Below are 19,729 nucleotides of genomic sequence, written 5' to 3'. Positions count from 1 at the left end.
TCCTCTCTCAATGAAGGCCAGCATACCATTTGCTGCCTTAACTGCTTGCTGCACCTGCATGTTTGCTTTCAGCGATTTGGTGTAACAAGGACACCCAGGTCCCTTTTGTACGTCAACATTTCCCAATCTATCTATCAGCATTTAAATAATACTCTGCCATTCTGTTTTTCCTACCCAAGTGGATAACTTCACACTTATCCACGTTATACTGCATCTCCCATGTATTTGCCCACTCACTCAACTTGTGTAAATCGTCTTGAACCCTCAACACCCTCTTCATCACTCGCATTCCCACCTAGTTTTGAGTCGTCAGCAAACTTGGAAATATTGCATTTGGTGCCTGCATCCAAATCATTGATATGTATTGTGAATAGCTGGGGCCCAAGCACTGGTCCCTGCAGTACCCCACTAGTCACTGCCTGCCATTCTGAAAAAGACCCATTTATTCCTTCTGTTTCCTGTCTGCTAACCAATTCTCAATCCATGTCAATATATCATCCCTAATCCCATGTACTTTAATGTTGCACACTAACCTCTTTTATGTGAGACTTTATCAAAAGCTTTCCGAAAATCCAAATACACTGTATCCACTGGTCCTCCCTTATCTATTCTGCTAGTTATGTCCTCAAAAAAAAAACTCCAGTAGGTTTGTCAAACATGATTTCCTCTTTCATAAATCCATGTTGACTTTGTCTAATCCTGTTATTTTCTAAGTGTCTTGTTATCACATCCTTTTCAATAGTCTAGCATTTTCCCTACCACTGATGTTAGGCTAACTGGTCTGTAATTCCTTGTTTTTTCCCTCCCTTTTTTTAAATAGTGGGGTTACATTTGCCACCCTCCAATCTTCCAGGACTGTTCTGAACCTACAGAATTTTGGAAGATGACAACCAACGCATCCACTATATTTCCATGACCACCTCCTTTAGTACCCTGGATATAGATTATCAGGCCCTGAGGATTTATCCGTTTTCATTCCAATTAATTTCTCCACTTTTTTTTTAGTAATACTCATTTCTTTAAACTCCTCCTCCTCACTAGACCTTCCGTTCCTAGTATTTCTGGAAGGTTATTTGTCTTCCTCTGAAGAAAGAACTTAAGTAGTTGTTTAATTGCTCTACCATATCCTTGTTCTCAATTATAAATTCTCCTGTTTTGGACTGTAAGGGACCTACATTTGTCTTCACTAATCTTTTTCTGCTTGCTTACTTAGAAGCTTTTACAGTCCTCTTTTATGTTCCTTGCAAGTTTATTCTCATACTCTAATTTTCCCTTCTTGATCAATCTCTTGGTCCTCCTTTGCTGAATTCTAAACTGCTCCCAATCCCCAGGTTTGCTACTTTTTCTAGCAACTTTATATGACTCCTCTTTTGGATCTAATACTACCCTTAATTTCTTTTGTTAGTCATGGTTGGGCCACTATTCCTGTTGTGTTTTTGCACTAGAAAGGAACATATAACTGTTGTAATGCATACATTAATTCCTTAAATATTAGCCATTGCCCACCCTTTTAATGAAGCTCCTCAATCTATCTTAGCCAACTCGCACCTCATACCTTCATAGTTCCCTTTGTTTAGATTTAGGACCATAGTTCTGGATTGTACTACTTTACTTTCCAACCTAAGGAAGAATTCTGTCATGTTATGGTCACTGTTCTCTAAAGGACCCTGCACAAAATATTATTAGCTAGCCCCTTCTCATTGCACAAAACCAAATCCAGGATAGCCTGTTCCCTAGTTGGTTCCTTGACATACTGGTTTAAAAAAACACATCTTGTACACACTACAGGAATTCATCTGCCACAGTGTTATTGCTAATTTGGTTTGCCCAGTCTACATATAGATTAAAGCCACCCATGATTACTGTAGCACCCTTGTTACATGTATCTCTAATTTCCTGTTTAATACTGTCCCCACCTTACCACTACTGTTTGGATGCCTATATACAACTCCCACTAATGCTTTGTCCCTTGTTGCTTCTTAGCTCCACCCAGACTGATTCTACATCTAGACTTTCAGAGCCAATATCCCCTCACTATTGCACTGATTTCACCCTTAACTAACAATGCCATGCCATCTCATTTTCCCTTTTGCTTGTCCTTCATAAATATCGAATATCCTTGGATATTCAATTCCTAGCCTTGGTTCCCCCACAACCATGTCTCTAATCGCAATCATATCGTACCTGTTTACATCTAACTGTGCTGTTAATTCGCCTACCTTATTACAAATGCTCCATGCATTCAGATACAGTACAAATCTTGCTACAACTGTAAAAGAAATAACTGAACATGGGACATTTGACTAATTTTATCATATTGCTTCAAAATGTGCAATTACTATTTTTTTGGGTAATATTCTCCCAGCTGTTGCCTTTTCAATTTAATTTACATTTGCTTACACCTCATTGTACTGCTTGAATTTAGTGGTCACTATCATAAGGATTGCTATTGTCCGTTCAGAGATGCTACCTGTAGTTGAACTGAGCCATGGAGTACAAAAAACAGACTTGAATCATTAGAATGGTTACAGCACAGAAGGAGACCATTTGGCCCTTCATGTCGGCACTGGGCCTCTACAAGAGAAACTCAGACAGTGCCACTCCCCTGCCTTTTCCTGTTGGTTTTGCAATATTTTTTTCTCTTCAGATGCATATCCAGTTCTCTTTTGAAAGCCACAATTGAATCCACCTCCGCCATATTTAGTGCATCATGGCTCCTAATCCGTCACTCTGTAAAAAGGCTTTTCCTCATGTTACCATTGCTGCTTTTGCCTTACATCAATGTCCTCTGGTTCTCAACCCTTTCACCAATCTCGCTGTCCTTGCTCACTCTCCCATTCTAGACCTCGTGATTTTGAACATCAGTAACAAATTTCCTCTCAACCTTCTCTCCTCTAAGGCAAACAGCCCCAGCTTCTCCAACCTATCCATGTAACAAAAACAGAAAATGCTGGAAAAACTCAGCAGGTCTAGCAGCATCTGTGGAGAGAGAAACAGAGTTAAGAGTTAATGTTTTGAGTCTGTATGATTTCTTCAGAGCAGCATTTCTTCAGAGTATTTTGCTTTTATCCATGTACCAAGTGTCTCATCCCTGGAACCATTGTCCTGAATCTTTTCTGCACCCTCTCCAATGCCTTTGCTTTCTAAAGTGTAGTGCCCAGAATTGAGTTGGCACTAAGGCTCCTATATCTATGCTCAGAAAACCAGCCAAGATTTTGCACTTGCAACCTCTCAATTCAGTGAAGTTTCCCTTAACTTGAGTGCCTTGATTGACCATTTCAGGGTATAGTTTTGCTGTGGTCTGGAATTGCAAATAGGCCAGACTGAGTAAGATAGCAGATTTCCTTCCATCCAAGGTGTAAGTTAATCAGATGGGTTTTGATGACAATCGTTTCCTGGTACAGGCCTTAAAGTTAGTTTATTTAAACACCTGAATTTTAAGTTCCCCGGCTGCCATGATGGGATTTGAGCTTGTCTCCAGATTTCTAGTCCACTATGCCTTCATTTGCCATGTTAGATAGGACAAGTTGTTTACTTTGAATATAATGCTAAGATCTGCGTGTCTTAATGCTGATGTGCTATGCACCACTTTGCATCTTTCCCAGTTATTTTTGTGAATGTTTTGGCTCTGCAGTGCCATCTAGAGTCTGGTAAAATCCGTCCTGAATTAAGCACAGAATAGTAGGCAACCAGGGAAATACTTTGCAGCATACCTGTTTCTAGTATTTGTATTGGAACCTGCTTCTGTTGACATTTCTAAAGTAGGACAGGTCTTTGCATTGTGCTTTGGCAAACAGAAGTTTGGATCATTGTTTACTGTGTGTCTGTCTCTCTCTCTCTAACTTTGTGTAATATCAAATCTGGTTGTTCACATTGAACATGTTAGTGTTATCGCTGGTTTTCTTTTTGCTTTGTCTTTTCATTGCCATGAATACAATTCTAATTTAGACACTGTCATCACTTTTCAACTAAGCGCTCCCAGATGTAGTATCCCAGCAATGTGCCTCAACTCTGACCTCTGAACACCATGTTCATTACACGTGCTGGGCAGTTGTCCTCTTAAGTAGATTGATAAAATTGCTTTGAGTGGTAGCCTCACCTCCATCCATGCCTCTAATCTGGCTTCAAAATGCTTGCCTGAATTTTAACCAGATAGCCAAACATGCCTGTGAAAGCAAAATACCAATTTTAACTGATTTGGGTGTGTGAAGTTAGCTGTTATTTGTAGCTGTAATAACCGTGTTTTAGGCTGAAAACCATCTGGTTTATGGTTAAGTCTAGTCATTTGGTGCAATGGATTTGGCAAATTTTTACATGTGTGATATGGACTGTGATTTTTGTCCTGGGCACCATTTTTTTTAATATCCTGGATGTGGTGATAGTGCCCGTGAGTGTGTGGACCTGTTGCCCCAGTTCCAGGATTGACTATGAACTTTGTCTTGTAAATGGATACAGTTGGATGTTATGCCAGTATAAATCCTATTCTAATGTTACAACCCCAGGGTATGCTACTGACATCTGGGTTGGTGCCAGAAGTTTGAGTATTTTCTGCTTTTGATCACCTGAGAGAGACACAGACATTCAAACATTGGAGACATTGCAGATGATAGCAGCAAGGGAGTTCCCTGTCTTGGGATGCTTTATCAAACAAGGCTGGAGAAACTTGGGCTCTTCACCTTTTCCTAGCATTTCATTTAAAGGTTGAATTTCACTTGGGTAAACAAAATTGCAAATGGTATGTGAAAGGTAAATCCATAAAATGAGACTAGAATAAAGAGCCATCGGATTAAGCTGATGGCCAAAAGGTTAAAACTCGTAACAGGACATTCAGCATGCACAGTGGATTCTTGAGCAACTCCTGGAATTGCTTGAGAACCAGTTGGATGTTGCAGTAGGGGAGACCTTGGGGTGAGTTGTTGTGATAATCCATGTCCATAATTTTATTCCAGATTTGTGAACTCTACAGTGAATTCTTCAATCGCATCCCGCACCCCTCCGCCCCCACAACTAACCCAGATATTTGGCTGTGGCTCGGAGTGTTCCTGGATTTTCATTGCCGCAGGCATCTAATTTCTTCCATGGAATGCTCTGTGACTTTTTAAAAAGAGCATGGATTTTTTGTTTACAATGGAGATTTCCAAATTGCAATGTCTAGAAAACGCGCTTGCTGTAAAAAAAAATATATATTTTAAATGTAATGTAGGATGCGACTTCTGTTGCCCTTAATATTTAGAGTTAGTGCAACTAGACAAAGGAAAAGATGGAAGTGTGCAGCCTGTTCCCTATGAAATCCTTTTAATTGTACTTTTGAGGCACCTCTAACTTGCTTTCCTCTAGGACACTCCGTAAAACAACGTCTTTGACCAAACTTTGGTCATCTGACTTATATTTCCTTATGGCTCTGTGTCATACTTTGTTTTGTAACACTCCTGTGAAATGCCTTGGGACATTTCACTGTTAAGGATGCTACCTAAATGTAAGTTGTTGATTACATTGATAGAAACATAGAAACTAGGAGCAGGAGTAGGCCATTCGGCCCTTCAAGCCTGCTCCGCCATTCATCATGATCATGGCTGTTCATCCAACTCAATAGCCTGCTCCTGCTTTCTCCCCATATCCTTTCGCCCCAAGAGCTACATCTAACTCCTTCTTGAAAACATACAATGTTTTGGCTTCAACTACTTTCTGTGGTAGCGAATTCCACAGGCTCACCTCTCTGGGTTAAAAAATTTCTCCTCATCTCAGTCCTAAATGGTCTACCCCGTATCCTCAGACTGTGACCCCTGGTTTTGGACTCCCCCACTACCGGGAACATCCTTCCTGTATCTACCCTGTCTAGTCTTATTAGAATTTTATAGGTTTCTATGAGATCCCCTCCCATTCTTCTGAACTCCAGCAAATATAATCCTAATCAACTCAATCTCTCCTCATATATGTCAGTCCTGCCATCCCAGGAATCAGTCTGATAAACCTTCGCTGCACTCCCTCTATAGCAACCACAGTGTAGTTCTGATTTTTAACTGAGGGGTTGTTTCCTTTGACAAAATGTTGCATTTCATTCTCTTGCAGGCAGTGGAACAAGAAAACGCCAGCAGTGAAGTTACAGAGAAAGGAGATGGAGATAAAGCTGCATCTTTTATTGTAAGAACCTGGATTATTACTTTTTTAATTGGTCTAATACTGTGGGGGTGGATCTGGCAACTCTAAATAGACCATTTTGTTTTGTTTGACTTTTGTACATCTGTTATTGAAATCCCTTTTTTCTTCTTTGCGGATGAAGTTAGGCCATCTTCAGGCTGGAAATATTAAGGCGAGCAGCTTGAAAGAATGGCTTTTTTCTTTTTTTTTGCCATGATAGATCTGCCAGGCATTTAATTTGATCATCCTTGTAATTGAGAGTTGACTCGAGATCTAGTTAACCAGGGCCTGTATTGCTGTACAACCCTCATGGCTACCATTGCAGGCATTGGATCTGTTAGTCCATTGATTGATGACATTTATAATATGCCAGCTAATGTAAAGTAGAAAACAGAGGCTGTAATATTGAGTTTTTACTTGATTTTAGCAGTCAAACTGCTGGGTTGCTCACATTGCAGTGTTGGGCAACTTACTTTTGAAGCTGCTGATGAGATGAAAAGAACAGTTGAGGATGGATGCTGAGGGGCAGATGTATTTGTCATAGCAAGGAAATTAGAAGGTTGAAGGATTATTCCTTCTACCAGATGGTGAACATGTTCTCAAGGCTGGTTTTTGAGTACAGAGCTTCAAAGGGTCTTCCAGTTCTTCTTTCTCTTTCTTTCTCCACCACACCCCCTGCCCCAACCTCTCTTGTCAAGCAACTCTGAGCAGTGCTAATTCCCAAGACTTGAGAGAGGGCCACTTATAGTATTTCAGTTTGTCCAGATATAAAGAGAATTTTAGTTCTCCCCCCGCCCCCCCACCTCGCACTGAAAGTAGTCATTAATATCATGTAGTCCAGTACAAGTTGAGAAGGTGCCAATGGGCTATTCAGCTCTTCAGTGTTACAGATGAGCTTGATTATTGAACCTGAGAGCACAAACAGAGGCCATTCTACCTATCATGCCTGTGCTGGCTCTTTGACTGCTTTACTGACCACACATGCACTCAGTTTGACATAGGGTTTACTGGGCAGAGAAAGAAAGAAAGAAAACATAGTTGTACAAGTACCTCAGGATGGCTCAAAGTGCTTTACATCCAGTGAACCATTTTAGAAATGCAGGGTGTGTTGTAGGAGCCAGCCACATTATGCACAGTAAGCTTTGAAATAAGAATGAGGTAAATGACTAATGTTTTGGTTGTGGGTTGAATTGCTCAAGACACTGGGGCGATCACCACTGGCCCTCTTCATAATCGGGCCATGAGATCTTTTATGCCCACCTGAAAGGTTTAAATCTCATCTGAAAGACAGCACCTCTGACAGTGCAATGTTCCCATTCAGTACTGCACTGATTTATGTACACCAGTCTCCTGAGTGAGTTTGACTTAGGTGGGAGTGGAATCCACTGAGCTGTAGTCATCAGGAGCTCTCCCTCCCCTTGTCTGTGGATTTGGAAGCCAATTGGAGAGTTCATATTGTGGCTGTGATCAGACTCCTCAGCACTAATCAGGAATAAAGTCTATAACCGCCCCTGATCAGTGTGATTCTGTACGAACTATGATGCATTCACCTTCTGGGAGAGTGTATGTTTTCAAGCATAAAGGGCAAGTAGACCAAGAAGCACTTAAAACAAAATAAAAAATACTTCTGTTTGTTCTGGGCACATGAGTGTCATTGGCAAGGCCAGCATTTATTGCCCATCCCTAATTTCCCTTGAGAAGGTGGTGTTGAGCAGCTGCCTTTACCTGCAGTCCATGGTGCACCCATAAAACATAGGAGCAGAAATTAGGCCATTCGGCCCATCAAGTCTGCTCCACCATTCAATCATGGCTGATAAGTTTCTCAACCCCATTCTCCCGCCTTCTCCCCGTAACCTTTTATACCCTTACCAATCAAGAACCTATCTATCTCGGTCTTAAGTACACAATGACCTGACCTCCACAGCCTTCTGTGGCAATGAATTCCAAAGCTTCACCACTCTCTGGCTAAAGAAGTTTCTCCTCATCTCTGTTCTAAAAGGTCTTCCCTTTACTCTGAGGCTGTGCCCTCGGGTCCTAGTCTCTCCTACTAATGGAAACATCTTCCCCACGTCCACTCTTCCCAGGCCTTTCAGTATTCTGTAAGTTTCAATCAGATCCCCCCTCATCCTTCTAAACTCCGTCGAGTATAGACCCAGAGTCCTTATACGTTCCACATATGTTAATCCTTTCATTCCTGGTATCATTCTCGTGAACCTCCTCTGGACCCTCTCCAGGGCCAGAACATCCTTCCTGAGATACGGGGCCCAAAATTGCTCTCAATATTCTAAATATGGTCTGACCAGAGCCTTATAAAGCCTCAGCAGCACATCTCTGCTTTTATATTCTAGTCCTCTCGAAATAAATGCCAACATTGCATTTGCCTTCCTAACTACCGACTCAACTTGCAAGTTAACCTTAAGAGAATCCTGGACTAGGACTCCCAAGTCCCTTTGCACTCCAAATTCCTGAATTCTGTCCCCATTTAGAAAATAGTCTATGCCTCTATTCTTCCTACCAAAGTGCATGACCTCACACTTCCCCATGTTGTATTCCATCTGCCACTTCTTTGCCCATTCTCCTAACCTGTCCAGATCCTTCTACAGCCTCCCCCCCTCCTCAATGCTACCTGTCCCTCCGCCTATCTTTGTATCATCCGCAAACTTAGCCAGAATGCCCTCAGTTCCTTCACCTAGATCATTAATGTATAAAGTGAAAAGTTGTGGTCCCAACACTGACCCCTGCGGAACTCCACTAGTCACCGGCCGCCATCCTGAGAAGGACCCCCTTATCCCCACTCTCTGCCTCCTGCCAGACAGCCAATCTTCTATCCATGCTAGTTCCTTGCCTCTAACACCATGGGCTCTTATCTTACTGAGCAGCCACCTGTGCGGCACCTTGTCAAAGGCCTTCTGGAAGTCCAAGTAGATAACATCCATTGGCTCTCCTTTGTCTAACCTACTCGTTACCACCTCAAAGAATTCTAACAGATTTGTCAGGCATGACCTCCCCTTGATGAAACCATGCTGACTTTGCCCTATTTTACCATGCACTTCCAAGTATTCTGAAATCTCAGCCTTAATAATGGAATCTAACATCTTACCAACGACCGAGGTCAGGCTAATCGGCCTGTAATTTCCCGTCTTTTGCCTCACTCCCTTCTTAAACAGGGGGTTACATTAGCGATTTTCCAGTCCTCTGGGACCCTCCCTGACTTGAGTGATTCCTGAAAGATCACCACTAACTCCTCTACTATCTGTTCAGCTATCTCCTTCAGAACTCTGGGGTGTAATCCATCTGGTCCAGGGGATTTATCCACCTTCAGACCTTTTCATTTTTCCTAGCACCTTCTCCTTGGTAATGGCCACCATACTCACCTCTGCGTCAGTCTTCACGGTGGAAGACATGAGTAACATCCCCAAAGTTCAAGAGAGTCAGGGGGCAAAGTACCTATTCAGTTCCTCCGCCATTTCTTTGTTCCCCACTACTATTTCTCCAGCGTCATTTTTCAGTGGCCCAATGTCCACTTTTGCCTCTCTCTTACCCTTTTATACATCTAAAAAAAACTCTTGCAATCTTCTTTTATATTACTGACTAGTTTACCCTCATATTTAATCTTCTCCCTCATTTTTTTAGTTGTCCTCTGTTGGTCTTTGTAGGCTTCCCAATCCCCTGGTTTCCCACTGCTCTTCGCCGCATTGTATGCTTTCCCTTTAGCTTTTATGCTGTCCTTGACTTCCCTTGTCAGCCATGGTTGCCTCATCCTCATCATTTAGTATGCTGCTTCTTCCTAGGGATGAATTTTTGCTGTGTCTCCCAAATTACTCCCAGAAACTCCTGCCATTGCTGTTCCACTGTCTTTCCTGCTAGGCTCATCTCCCAGTCAATTCTGGCCAGCTCCTCCCTCATGCCTCTGTAGTTGCCTTTATTCAACTGTAATACCGTTACATCTGATTCTAGCTTTTTCCCCTCAAATTGTGGGGTAAATTCTATCATATTATGGTCACTTCCTCCTAAGGGTTCCTTCACCTTAAGCTCCCTTATCAAATCTGCCTCATTACACATCGCTAAATCTAAATTGCCTGTTCCCTAGTGGGCTCCACCACAAGCTGCTCCAAAAAGCCATCTCGTAGACATTCCACAAATTCCTTTTCTTGGGATCCACTACCAACCTGATTTTCCCAGTCTACCTGCATATTGAAATCCCCCATGATCACTGTAACCTTGCCTTTCTTACATACCTTTTCTATCTCCTGGTGTATCTTGTGCCCCACATCCTGACTACTGTTCTGAGGCCTGTACGTAACTCCCATTATGGTTTTTTTTACCTTTGTGTTTCCTCAACTCTACCCACACAGATTTTACATCATCTGACCCTACGTCATATCTTGCTATTGATTTAATTTCATTTCTTACTAACAAAGCAGCCCCACCCACTCTGGCAACCTGCCTATCTTTTCTATAGGATGTATATCCTTGGATATTTAGCTCCCAGTCCTTATCCCCTTGCAGCCATGTCTCCGTGATGCCCACCACATCATACCTGCCAATTTCAATCTGCGCCACAAGCTCATTTACCTTATTTCGTATACTGCGTGCATTCAGGACCTGTACAGGACCTTCAGTCCTGTATTTCCCGTCCCCTTTCTCATTGTCGTCCCTTTATCTGATGTGCTTGAAGTTAGATTCCTAGCCCTTTCCAAACACTGTCCTATTTTGTGTTCTGGGGACTTTAATAGCCTCTCCTGGGCTCTCCTTTCTTTTCAGTTTTTTCATAATTTTCCATGAAGTTGAATCCACTCCCCCCACACGCTAACCTGCTGCTTTGTTTCCCATTAGTCATACTTCTTGGAGTTTTACCCTTCCCTCCCCCTCCCCACCCCACAGTGCTTTCTTGTTTCTCTGTAGCAGTTTGGCACAACTGAGTGGCTTGCCTGGCTCATTTCAGAGGGCAGTTAAGAGTTAACCACATTGCTGTGGTTCTGGAGTCACATGTAGGCCAGACCAGGTAAGGACGGCAGATTTCCTTCTCTAGAGGACACTAGTGAACAGATGGGTTATTCCAACAGTTGCTATTAAGACTAGCATTTTATTCCAGATTATTTGAATTTAAATTGCCCCAACTGGGATTGGAACTCATGTATCTGGAGTATTTGTCCTAACCTCTGGTTCACTAATCCAGTAACATTACTCCTATGTTACCATACCCTGGTAACCAAAGCATTATTACCATGTTTCTAAATATGATTTCTAGCATTAACCATCATCTAGATGCCAGTCTTCCATCTAATCCATATTTCCCTGAATTTCAGTCCGAGGAACAATCAGAACCAAAGAAAGAAGTTGTGGAAAATGAAAATGAAACTGAAGCTGACATTACTGTGGTAAGTTAAATAGTTCACTGTTTTACCAAGACTGAAATTTCTAATATAGCTACAGGAGACGACCATTTAGTCCCTCGAGCGCTCAGATCATGGCCGACCTGTATAAGTTCATCTTCCTATCTTTGTTCTGTAACGCTTAATAGCATTCTGAATAAACAGCTGTTTTTCTAGGGAATCGGAATGAAGATGTTGGTCAAATTTGTCTCTTGCTGGTCTTCTCCTGCCTGTCTGTCATTTTCATTTGTGCCTCTATACAGCTGGAAGCAGCTGTACTGAATCTTGTCGAGCGATTAGCCCCCTGTCTTTGTTCCATTCATGGGGAGAAGAAAACCCAATGTGCAAGTTTTAAAAAAAAAACAGGAAATGCTAGAAAAACACACAGCGCCTATTGACATCTGACTGAACTAGAGGCAAGGTATCCTTTTTTTGGTAGGGTTCACCTGGAGGGAGTCATATAAAGGGTGCAAACTGTTCTCATTGCCCAACATTTTGATCCTTGGTCTCCCAGTGCCTCGGTTTTTTTTTTCAACTAAGGTATTCCTGTATTCAAATCCTCCAAGGCTTCACTATTTCTAACCATCCCCCAGTCCTACAATACTCTGCAAACCATGTGGTCTTCTGACTGGCCTCATCTGCTTCTTCCATTCCCTTTGTCTCACCAATGGTGACCATATCTTCAGTGGTTTAAGCCCCATGCTCTGGGATACCCTCCAGCTCACTTTTATTTTCTTTTAAGGGCATACTTAAAGTTGGGGGGGCAGATGGAGCTTTACAGCACCTTTCACATCCTTGATGTCCCAAAGAACTTTGTGCAAAATGTATTACCTTACAAAGTGTGGTCACTATTGTTTTGTAGGAAAACACAGCAGCTATTTTGCACACAGCAAGATCCCACAAATGGGAAATGAGACGCAGGCCTAGTTAATCTGATTTGATGCTGGTTGAGTGAGGGATAGGTGTTGACTAGAATATACCAGGAGATCTCTTTGGGGCAGTGCTATGGAATTTCCTTTTACAGACTGGGTGTCGGTTTAACATCTCATCTGAAAGATGAAATCATTTCTCTTGGTGATGTGCCAGCCCAGTATTTGCTCAGCTTCCAAAGTGGGGGGAGGTTAAGCCCACAGCCTCATGACATGACATGACATGACATGAGTGTGAATAAACTCCAAGAGCCTGAGTTCATCCAAAATTCTGCTACCTGTATACTAACTCCAAATCACATTCACCCAATGCCCCTGTGCTCGTTGTCTAAATCAGCTCCAGGTCCGGCAATGCCTCAATTTAATCATTCTCATCCCAGTTTTTTTGAATCCCTCTTTGCTCTCCTCTTATCATACCCTTCTCTGACCCCACGCAACTCTCAGGTATCTGTGCTCCCCAAACTCCAGCTTCTTCTGCACCCCTAGTTTTAAATTTCTCTGCCATTGAAGGCTGTTCCTTCAGATGCCTAGGCCCTAAGCTCTGGAATCCCCCCTCTCCCCACCTAAAGTGCTCTACCGCTCTGCTTTTAAATGCTCCTTAAAACTTACCTCTTTGACCGAACCTTTTGGTCACCTCCAGTATCTGCTTATGCAATTGTCATATTTTGCTCTAACACTCCTGTTCGAGGGCTGTGGGACAGTTTATTACATGAAAGGCACAATGTCAATGCAAGTAGGAGGAGTGGAGCATTACATTTTGGTTTTTCAGCACCATTTACAGAACATTTAAGTGCTACCTTTTTTTAAATTTCAAGTCGAAGGATGTTTTGCCAGCTGTGGTAACGGAGACACTTCTAGCAACCACCAATGGAGCTGTGTATGACACAGTGCCTTCTGACGAGATTGAAATGCCCCCTGGATTTCAGTTTAAGGTGGGTGTTGAGCTAGTTTATTTCGATAACAATGCATTGAAGCAGCTACTATTGAACTTTACTCCTGTCATTATTAAATCCGACTTTAACTGGCAGATTATGGATTTTTTTTTTTAATGTATAATCAGGATATTTTGGTTTCCTTATTTAGGTTGCATAAGTAACTGTTTTGTCTAGATCCATTCCAACAGCTCAGCCTTGGGCAGGAAGTCTTGAGGCTCAGTGGGCAGCGTCCCTGCATCTGGGCCAGACCCTCCAGGTTAAGTCCCACTCCAGGACTTGATGGGCAAGGAAGGTATGTTTATAACGTGGCCAAACAAGTTGAGGATCAACCTGTAGATCCTTCCAATATGCTTATGACAGGCAGTAAGTGGGAGAGTCTCCTGGTCAGCTGGAACAGTGCAGTAGCTGCAGCGCAACAGCCTCCATGTTAAACTCTGTGCGCAGGTTCCTACCATGGGCTGTACGCCATGGCAAGCATCCTCCTTGCCTAGAGGGACTACCGATGATGGTATTCCTGGGCGGAGTGTGGCACAGTAACCAACTAATAACTTGCACTAATGGCACTGCTATTGAGCAGATAGGGACCAAGAATTGTCTCCCTGAAGGCTGGTCGAATTGAAATCTGGCCAAGCAACGAATACAGAATTCAGTTGCCTGTCTTTGTGAGTTTGATTGACAAGATCCCAGGAACTGCTGTTTGTACCCTCCAGCATTGGAGGATCTTGGGCACCTTTCATGTGATGAGCCTATAGCCACCACTGCATGCTGTGGTCTCAATGTCACACATGATCAGGGAATATATGATTTTTGCCACCTAGTTTTTTTTAAAAAAAAAAAACAATTTTTCACTTGTCTTGAGCTGTAGCTGGATTTGGCTGGCATTGAGAACAGTGCTAGGCTAGAAGAATGCCAGTGGGGGTGGATCAGATCTCTGCCCTCCTTCAATTCTGGTCTTGTGCACATTTCCCCTTTCCTTTGGTCCCTCATTGGTGGCTGTGGGCTCCAAGTGCTGGAATTCCCTTCCAAAATTTCTCCACTTAAACCTTTCCTCCTGAGGGATCACTTTTTTTTTTGTCAGCGTAGAATGTATACTCCTTGGAGCTGCTGATTCATATGCAGGCAATATTGGTGTTTGGCTTTGATGAGAATTGACAGCTGGGTGAAGTTTTTGTAGAAATAAAATGGTGGAAACTCCATTATGAATTGAGAGCACTATTCAGTTAACACGCTTTCTGCTGTTGTCAGGTTCGGGCTCTCCACGATTACAATGCAACAGACACTGACGAACTAAATCTTAAAGCAGGCGATATTATTTTTGTCGTTGCACATGAAAACCCAGAGGAACAGGTAAGCAGTTTTGTTTATCTTAAACTTTAGTTGTGGTCAGAGGCACATGAAGATTTCAGTTTGGTCTGGGATGACCTGCAGTGATGGGGGTGAAGGAAAAGGAGGAAAGATTTTCATTTATATAAACATCTTTCATGACTTCATATCTCCAAAATGCCCGACAGCCAATGAATTACTTTTAAAGCGTAGTTACTGTTGTATTGTAAGAAATGTGGCAATTTGCACACAGCAAGCTCCCACAATGAACAATGCGATAATGACCAGAGTTGTTTTTTTGTGATGTTGATTGAGGGATAAATATTCACAAAGTCACCAGAATAAATAGGCACAGTATGAGGGAGAACTCCTCTGCTCTTTGAAATAATGCCATGGAGTCTTTTACACCCATCTGAAAGAGGGCAGATGGGACCTCGGTTAAACACCTCATCTGAAAGAGGGCACTTCAGGCAGTGCAGCACTCCTTCATTTAGTACGCTGGAGTGCTGGTGTGGATTTTGTGCTAAAGTATCTAAAGTGGTGCTTGAACCCACAACCTGTTGACTCCAAGGTGAGAATGATATCCCCTGACATAAACAGGAAATGGTGGAAGCAGCTCTGGCAGCGTCTGTGGGGAGAGAAGCTGCAGAGTAAACATTTCAGGTCAGTGACTCATAGGAACTGTCATGATGAGTGGCTCATCAACCTGTAATGTTAACTCATCCTCACTCCACAGATGCAGCTTGACCTGAATGCCTCCACTTTTGTTTTTATTTAAGGAGCTAAAATATTTTGCTTCTGTATGTCATGATATAAACTTTGGAGTGGGGTGGGGGACAGAATCGTGCAGGACAGAAACTGTCAAGTGCTATTGAATTGCTGAGGTGGGTATGGAGAGTGGGAGATGGGAGAAATGACTAATTGTACTTATTCTGGAAACATTTTTGTAAACATAAATTTTATAATTAGATGTTACAAGTTCAATATTCTCGTACCCTTCAATTAAGGAGCAGCTGGATGGGTATTTGGCAAGAAACATGATTTAAGGATGTTAGAAGGTAGTAACTTGAACACAATATCTAGGTTGATGCATTCAGTGCTGAGGGAGTGCTACACTGTCATCTTTCTGACGAGACATTAAACCGATGTTCTGTCTGCCCTTGGATTGATATGAAAGGTTCCAAGCTGCTAATTTGAAGACCAGGAGGGTTCACCTTGGTGACCTGAGCAATATTTTATCCCTCGAACACTAGGTATGTTATATTTATAACCTGGTCATTTTTATTTTTTGTGGGACCTTTCTGCACGCAAGTTGGCTGTCACACTTCCAACGTTATAACAGTGACTCCAGTTGCCAAAGCACTTTACATCCCATGGAAGTACTTTTCAATGTCATGAGGTTGTAAAAGGTTGTAATATAAATGCAAATTATTTTCTTTTGGGTCCTGCCAGAAGGTTTCCCCAATGGTGTCTTGGTACATTCCTACATTCCTGAGCAATCTTGGGTTGCCATCTTTCTCAAGTGACCAGAAACTAGCAGGTTACAGATCAATTGAATTCTACCTCCCAATTTGAGAGTGTAAAAAAAAAGAAATCAGAAGCCAACTCTCGAATAAATGGCCTGAATCTTGTATTTAAAGCAACATGCCCAATGCTTTTTTTTGTTGTAGTAGTGACCTGCCCATGGGCAGGCTGTCTGCTCATTTCCTCTGCACCTTCTGGCCTTTCTCTTCTGGAGCTTGTAGGAACCTCTCATTCTTAATTTCAATGACCAAATGATCCAGCAAAAGAATACATGAGGTGGGGTTTCCCATTGCCTTCCTCGTGTGCTTAAAGGAAATGCAAGTCCCCTTCTTAAATGATCCTCTGCCTGTAAGCAGCTGTTGCCCATTCGGTTTTAGCTCTTCTGCCATTACCATAGAAAACTTTCCGGTTCTGCCATTGACCATAGTACCGTTGAGTATGGGAACCTTACCTGGACCTGGGGCAATTTGCAAAAAGGGCTGGGGTGACCGCCCCTTAAAGTCTCATGACCTGGCTACCCTGTTAATGCTCTTTCTCAAATACAAATGAGTTCCAGATCAACTGAGGGTGGTAAGGCTGGCTTTTTACTAACGTTGGGTCACTTTTTTTTTATTTGTAATTTTTCTTCCTCACAGGATGAGGGCTGGCTAATGGGCATAAAGGAGATTGACTGGATCCAGCAGAAAGATCTGAAGTCTGCCAGCAGTGTGTTCCCAGAAAACTTTACCGAGCGTGTTCAATAGCTCCGTTGGAAACAGGAGACCAGCAAGGTGGGAGGAGGCTCCTGGGGCCTGCAAGTGGAAGACCCGCACCAGTGCAATTTGCTCAAACACACTCTCAACCAAAATGCAGAAGTTGCCATTGTAAATGTGAAACATTCAGCTGTGATTTCATGTTTACCTATTCTGGTTATGGTGCTTTGAATATTAATTAAAAAGTGCAGCTGGTCCCTGGAACAAACAGTTCTACCATTTAAAACCGCAATCTACTCTAGTTTTTACATTGATGCATGAAATTCTGTTGTGGCAATTTGAGCGTACAGGAAAGTCAAACATATCTAAAGGTATTATGTGATATCCTGGTTAGAGGTGGGAGAAGGTCATTCGATGTTTTTAAAGCTACTGGTGTCGCTTGTAGGGGTCTCCGAGCCGACCTTCCAAATGCTTCCACAGGCCAAGAGGTAATCTTGACTCTGCAGTGTCATTTTATGCGATGCAGTTATGTATGACCTTTAGAAAATGGCCAATTTAAAGCTTGATTATTTTTCAGGTTGGGTTCGTCAGACGGTATTGGGGATAAGGGTCGGGGTAGGCAGTTGGGAACTGAATTACATGAAACTATTTTACACTCAAACCGCATCGGATTCGGTGCTCCTACCTTTTTTTATTTACACTTGTGCAATAATTTCTAGAAAGGGATGCCCTATGGTTTATCAATGGCTCATTTTCATGGGCACTCCTATCTCTAGAAAGATGGAACTGAATCTATAAAACACATGGGGTGACTGTAGTAGACAGGTTGCTATAACCAGAGAATCGAAGGAAGTTGTGACTTTCATTGGTATTCTCCATCACAGGGCAAGGAAGTCTGATTATCATTGAGTCTTGGTGTTCAGACTGTTTTTTTTCCTCGTTAGTTTTTTTTTGTAGCTTTTGAGGTTTTTTTTATTTGTAGGCTGGAACAGTGGTAGGGTTGCCATTTCTGGATGTATTCCTGGATGTTTCATCACCTGACTTCCCTCCTGCCCCCATCCCCTACCCCACACCCTCCCATTGGCCATCCAACATATCCATACCTGCAAGGCCACACCTTCCCCAGACCAATGGGAAAGCAAGAAGGCTCTTCATCACTCGATTGGCCGATGCTTGACTATCGCTCAAACAGACTCTCCTTTCCAATTTAAAATCCTTTTTAATAACTAAAGCAAGTGTTGAAATGATTATTCTTCTATGTTGTCAAGAGATTAATCTTCAATTCCTGGAGACTGCAGAACAATCCTGGAGGGTTGGCAACTCTCTGCCTGGGTGAAACCAAATCACCATCATCCATTCAGTCTTTGTCACAACCAATTTTTCTTCAATTAAGTTTGAAAAATTGGTTGGTTCTCTAACCCTGGCTGCAATCTGTTTCAAATGGAGCATTAATGATCTTGTGACTCCATTCTCTAAGCATTATACTCTTTGCACATTTTATTTGTCCTTCTGTCTCTTTCCCTACCCCACCCCCTCTCTTTTTTCTCTTTCCTTCACTCTCGTTGCCTTGTGCTCTTGTTTTCATGAAGGTGAAGCGAGAGATGACTCCACAATTGCTGGCAGCTCTGAAATCTGGCCAAGAGGTCCATTGTACATGAACCTCAATGGTGAGGGACTGTAGGCTTTTTGATTGTTTGTGGGGGTGCAGGGTAGGAGGTGACAGGTGAACATGATGAAGCTGATCCTTGATGTCCCTACATATGCACATATCCAACAGGGGTCATGGGGTAACAATCTGGATTGGGGACTTCTGTCTGCACTTTAATTCTACCCCTTGCTCCTACCCCAGGGACAACTGATGCCAAATCAGCCCTCTTTGAGCTCTTGTCAAAATAATTATAAACCTGCCCTGATCATTGCAAGCAGTCTGAATTAAGATGTTGATCATCTTTTAGTTTTTTTTAAATGCTGTCGTAGCCTCAGCAGGTGAGTCTCCAACCATGAGGACCTGACTTAGCAGTATTTTAATTATTGTAAATTCTGCAAACATGTATTCTTGATTGAGATATTAGTTGACCTTGCAATCAAGGGTTGTTGTTTTAAGCTAGCCATCTATATACTTCATCTTGGCTCAAGTCAATTGTTTAATATGCGAGTCATTGCCATCTGTATGTGTGTGTATGTATATATAATAGCTTCCCAATAGCCTGATCATTTTGAAGTGGTTTGGTTTCCGTGTTGCATTATTTAAGAATTATGGCAAAAATCCCAATACTGGAACATCAGTTTGTTAATAGTTTTCTGTTGGTGAATTATCTCATGGTGTCTTCCACAAACACCCAATGTTTTGAACATTTTTGTTCAGTTGCAAGCAGCTCTGATGTTCACTTCTGTATGGTATTGCAACCCTGTGAAATTGCTCATCCCCAGTGACGTATGCAATGCAGTTGGAATTGCTCTGTTCATAGCTAATGCACAAAGAAATAAAACTGGTCTTCTGGTCACTTGTTTTTTTTTTCTTAGTTCTAAGGGAATTTGTTTCAAAAGTGCAGATTCCTGAGGCTAAATGGCTTTACCAGCCCAAGCGTGGGACAATCCATAACTTGTAGAAAATGGAAGGGAAGGTGTGGGGGTGGTAGAGAATTTTTCTTTATTGTAGAGCAATTCGGGTGCCCCAAGTGCTTGACAATCAATGAAGTACTTTTTGAAGTGTTGTCACTAGCTGCCATACTTCCTACAAACATGCAGCAATGTAAGGTGGTAAATGACAAGCCGATCTAGTGATTTCAGTTTGGGGATAAATACTGGCCAGG

At 42.3% G+C, this 19,729-nt stretch overlaps 1 protein-coding gene across 12 annotated transcripts in view; it reads left to right on the top strand.

The window, feature by feature from the left end:
- The window catches only part of LOC144686843 (myc box-dependent-interacting protein 1-like), a 162,697-nt gene extending 143,277 nt beyond the window's left edge, over positions 1 to 19,420 (top strand). For 11 of the 12 annotated variants that reach the window (XM_078552623.1, XM_078552620.1, XM_078552621.1 and 8 more), the window contains 5 exons: positions 6,070 to 6,141; positions 11,448 to 11,519; positions 13,258 to 13,374; positions 14,623 to 14,724; positions 16,860 to 19,420. In XM_078552623.1, the coding sequence (XP_078408749.1) occupies positions 6,070 to 6,141; positions 11,448 to 11,519; positions 13,258 to 13,374; positions 14,623 to 14,724; positions 16,860 to 16,967 (471 nt within the window). In that variant the 3' untranslated portion in view covers positions 16,968 to 19,420. The remainder of the gene's footprint in view (positions 1 to 6,069; positions 6,142 to 11,447; positions 11,520 to 13,257; positions 13,375 to 14,622; positions 14,725 to 16,859) is intronic. The other variant, XM_078552613.1, reaches the window with a different exon arrangement.
- Positions 19,421 to 19,729: the final 309 nt, after the last annotated feature.

The sequence above is a fragment of the Cetorhinus maximus genome, chromosome 11, assembly GCF_964194155.1.
Source record: "Cetorhinus maximus chromosome 11, sCetMax3.hap1.1, whole genome shotgun sequence".
Classification (NCBI taxonomy): Eukaryota; Metazoa; Chordata; class Chondrichthyes; order Lamniformes; family Cetorhinidae; genus Cetorhinus; species Cetorhinus maximus.
Note: the sequence above shows the minus strand (reverse complement) of the source record. Positions and strands in the feature narration are given on the sequence as shown.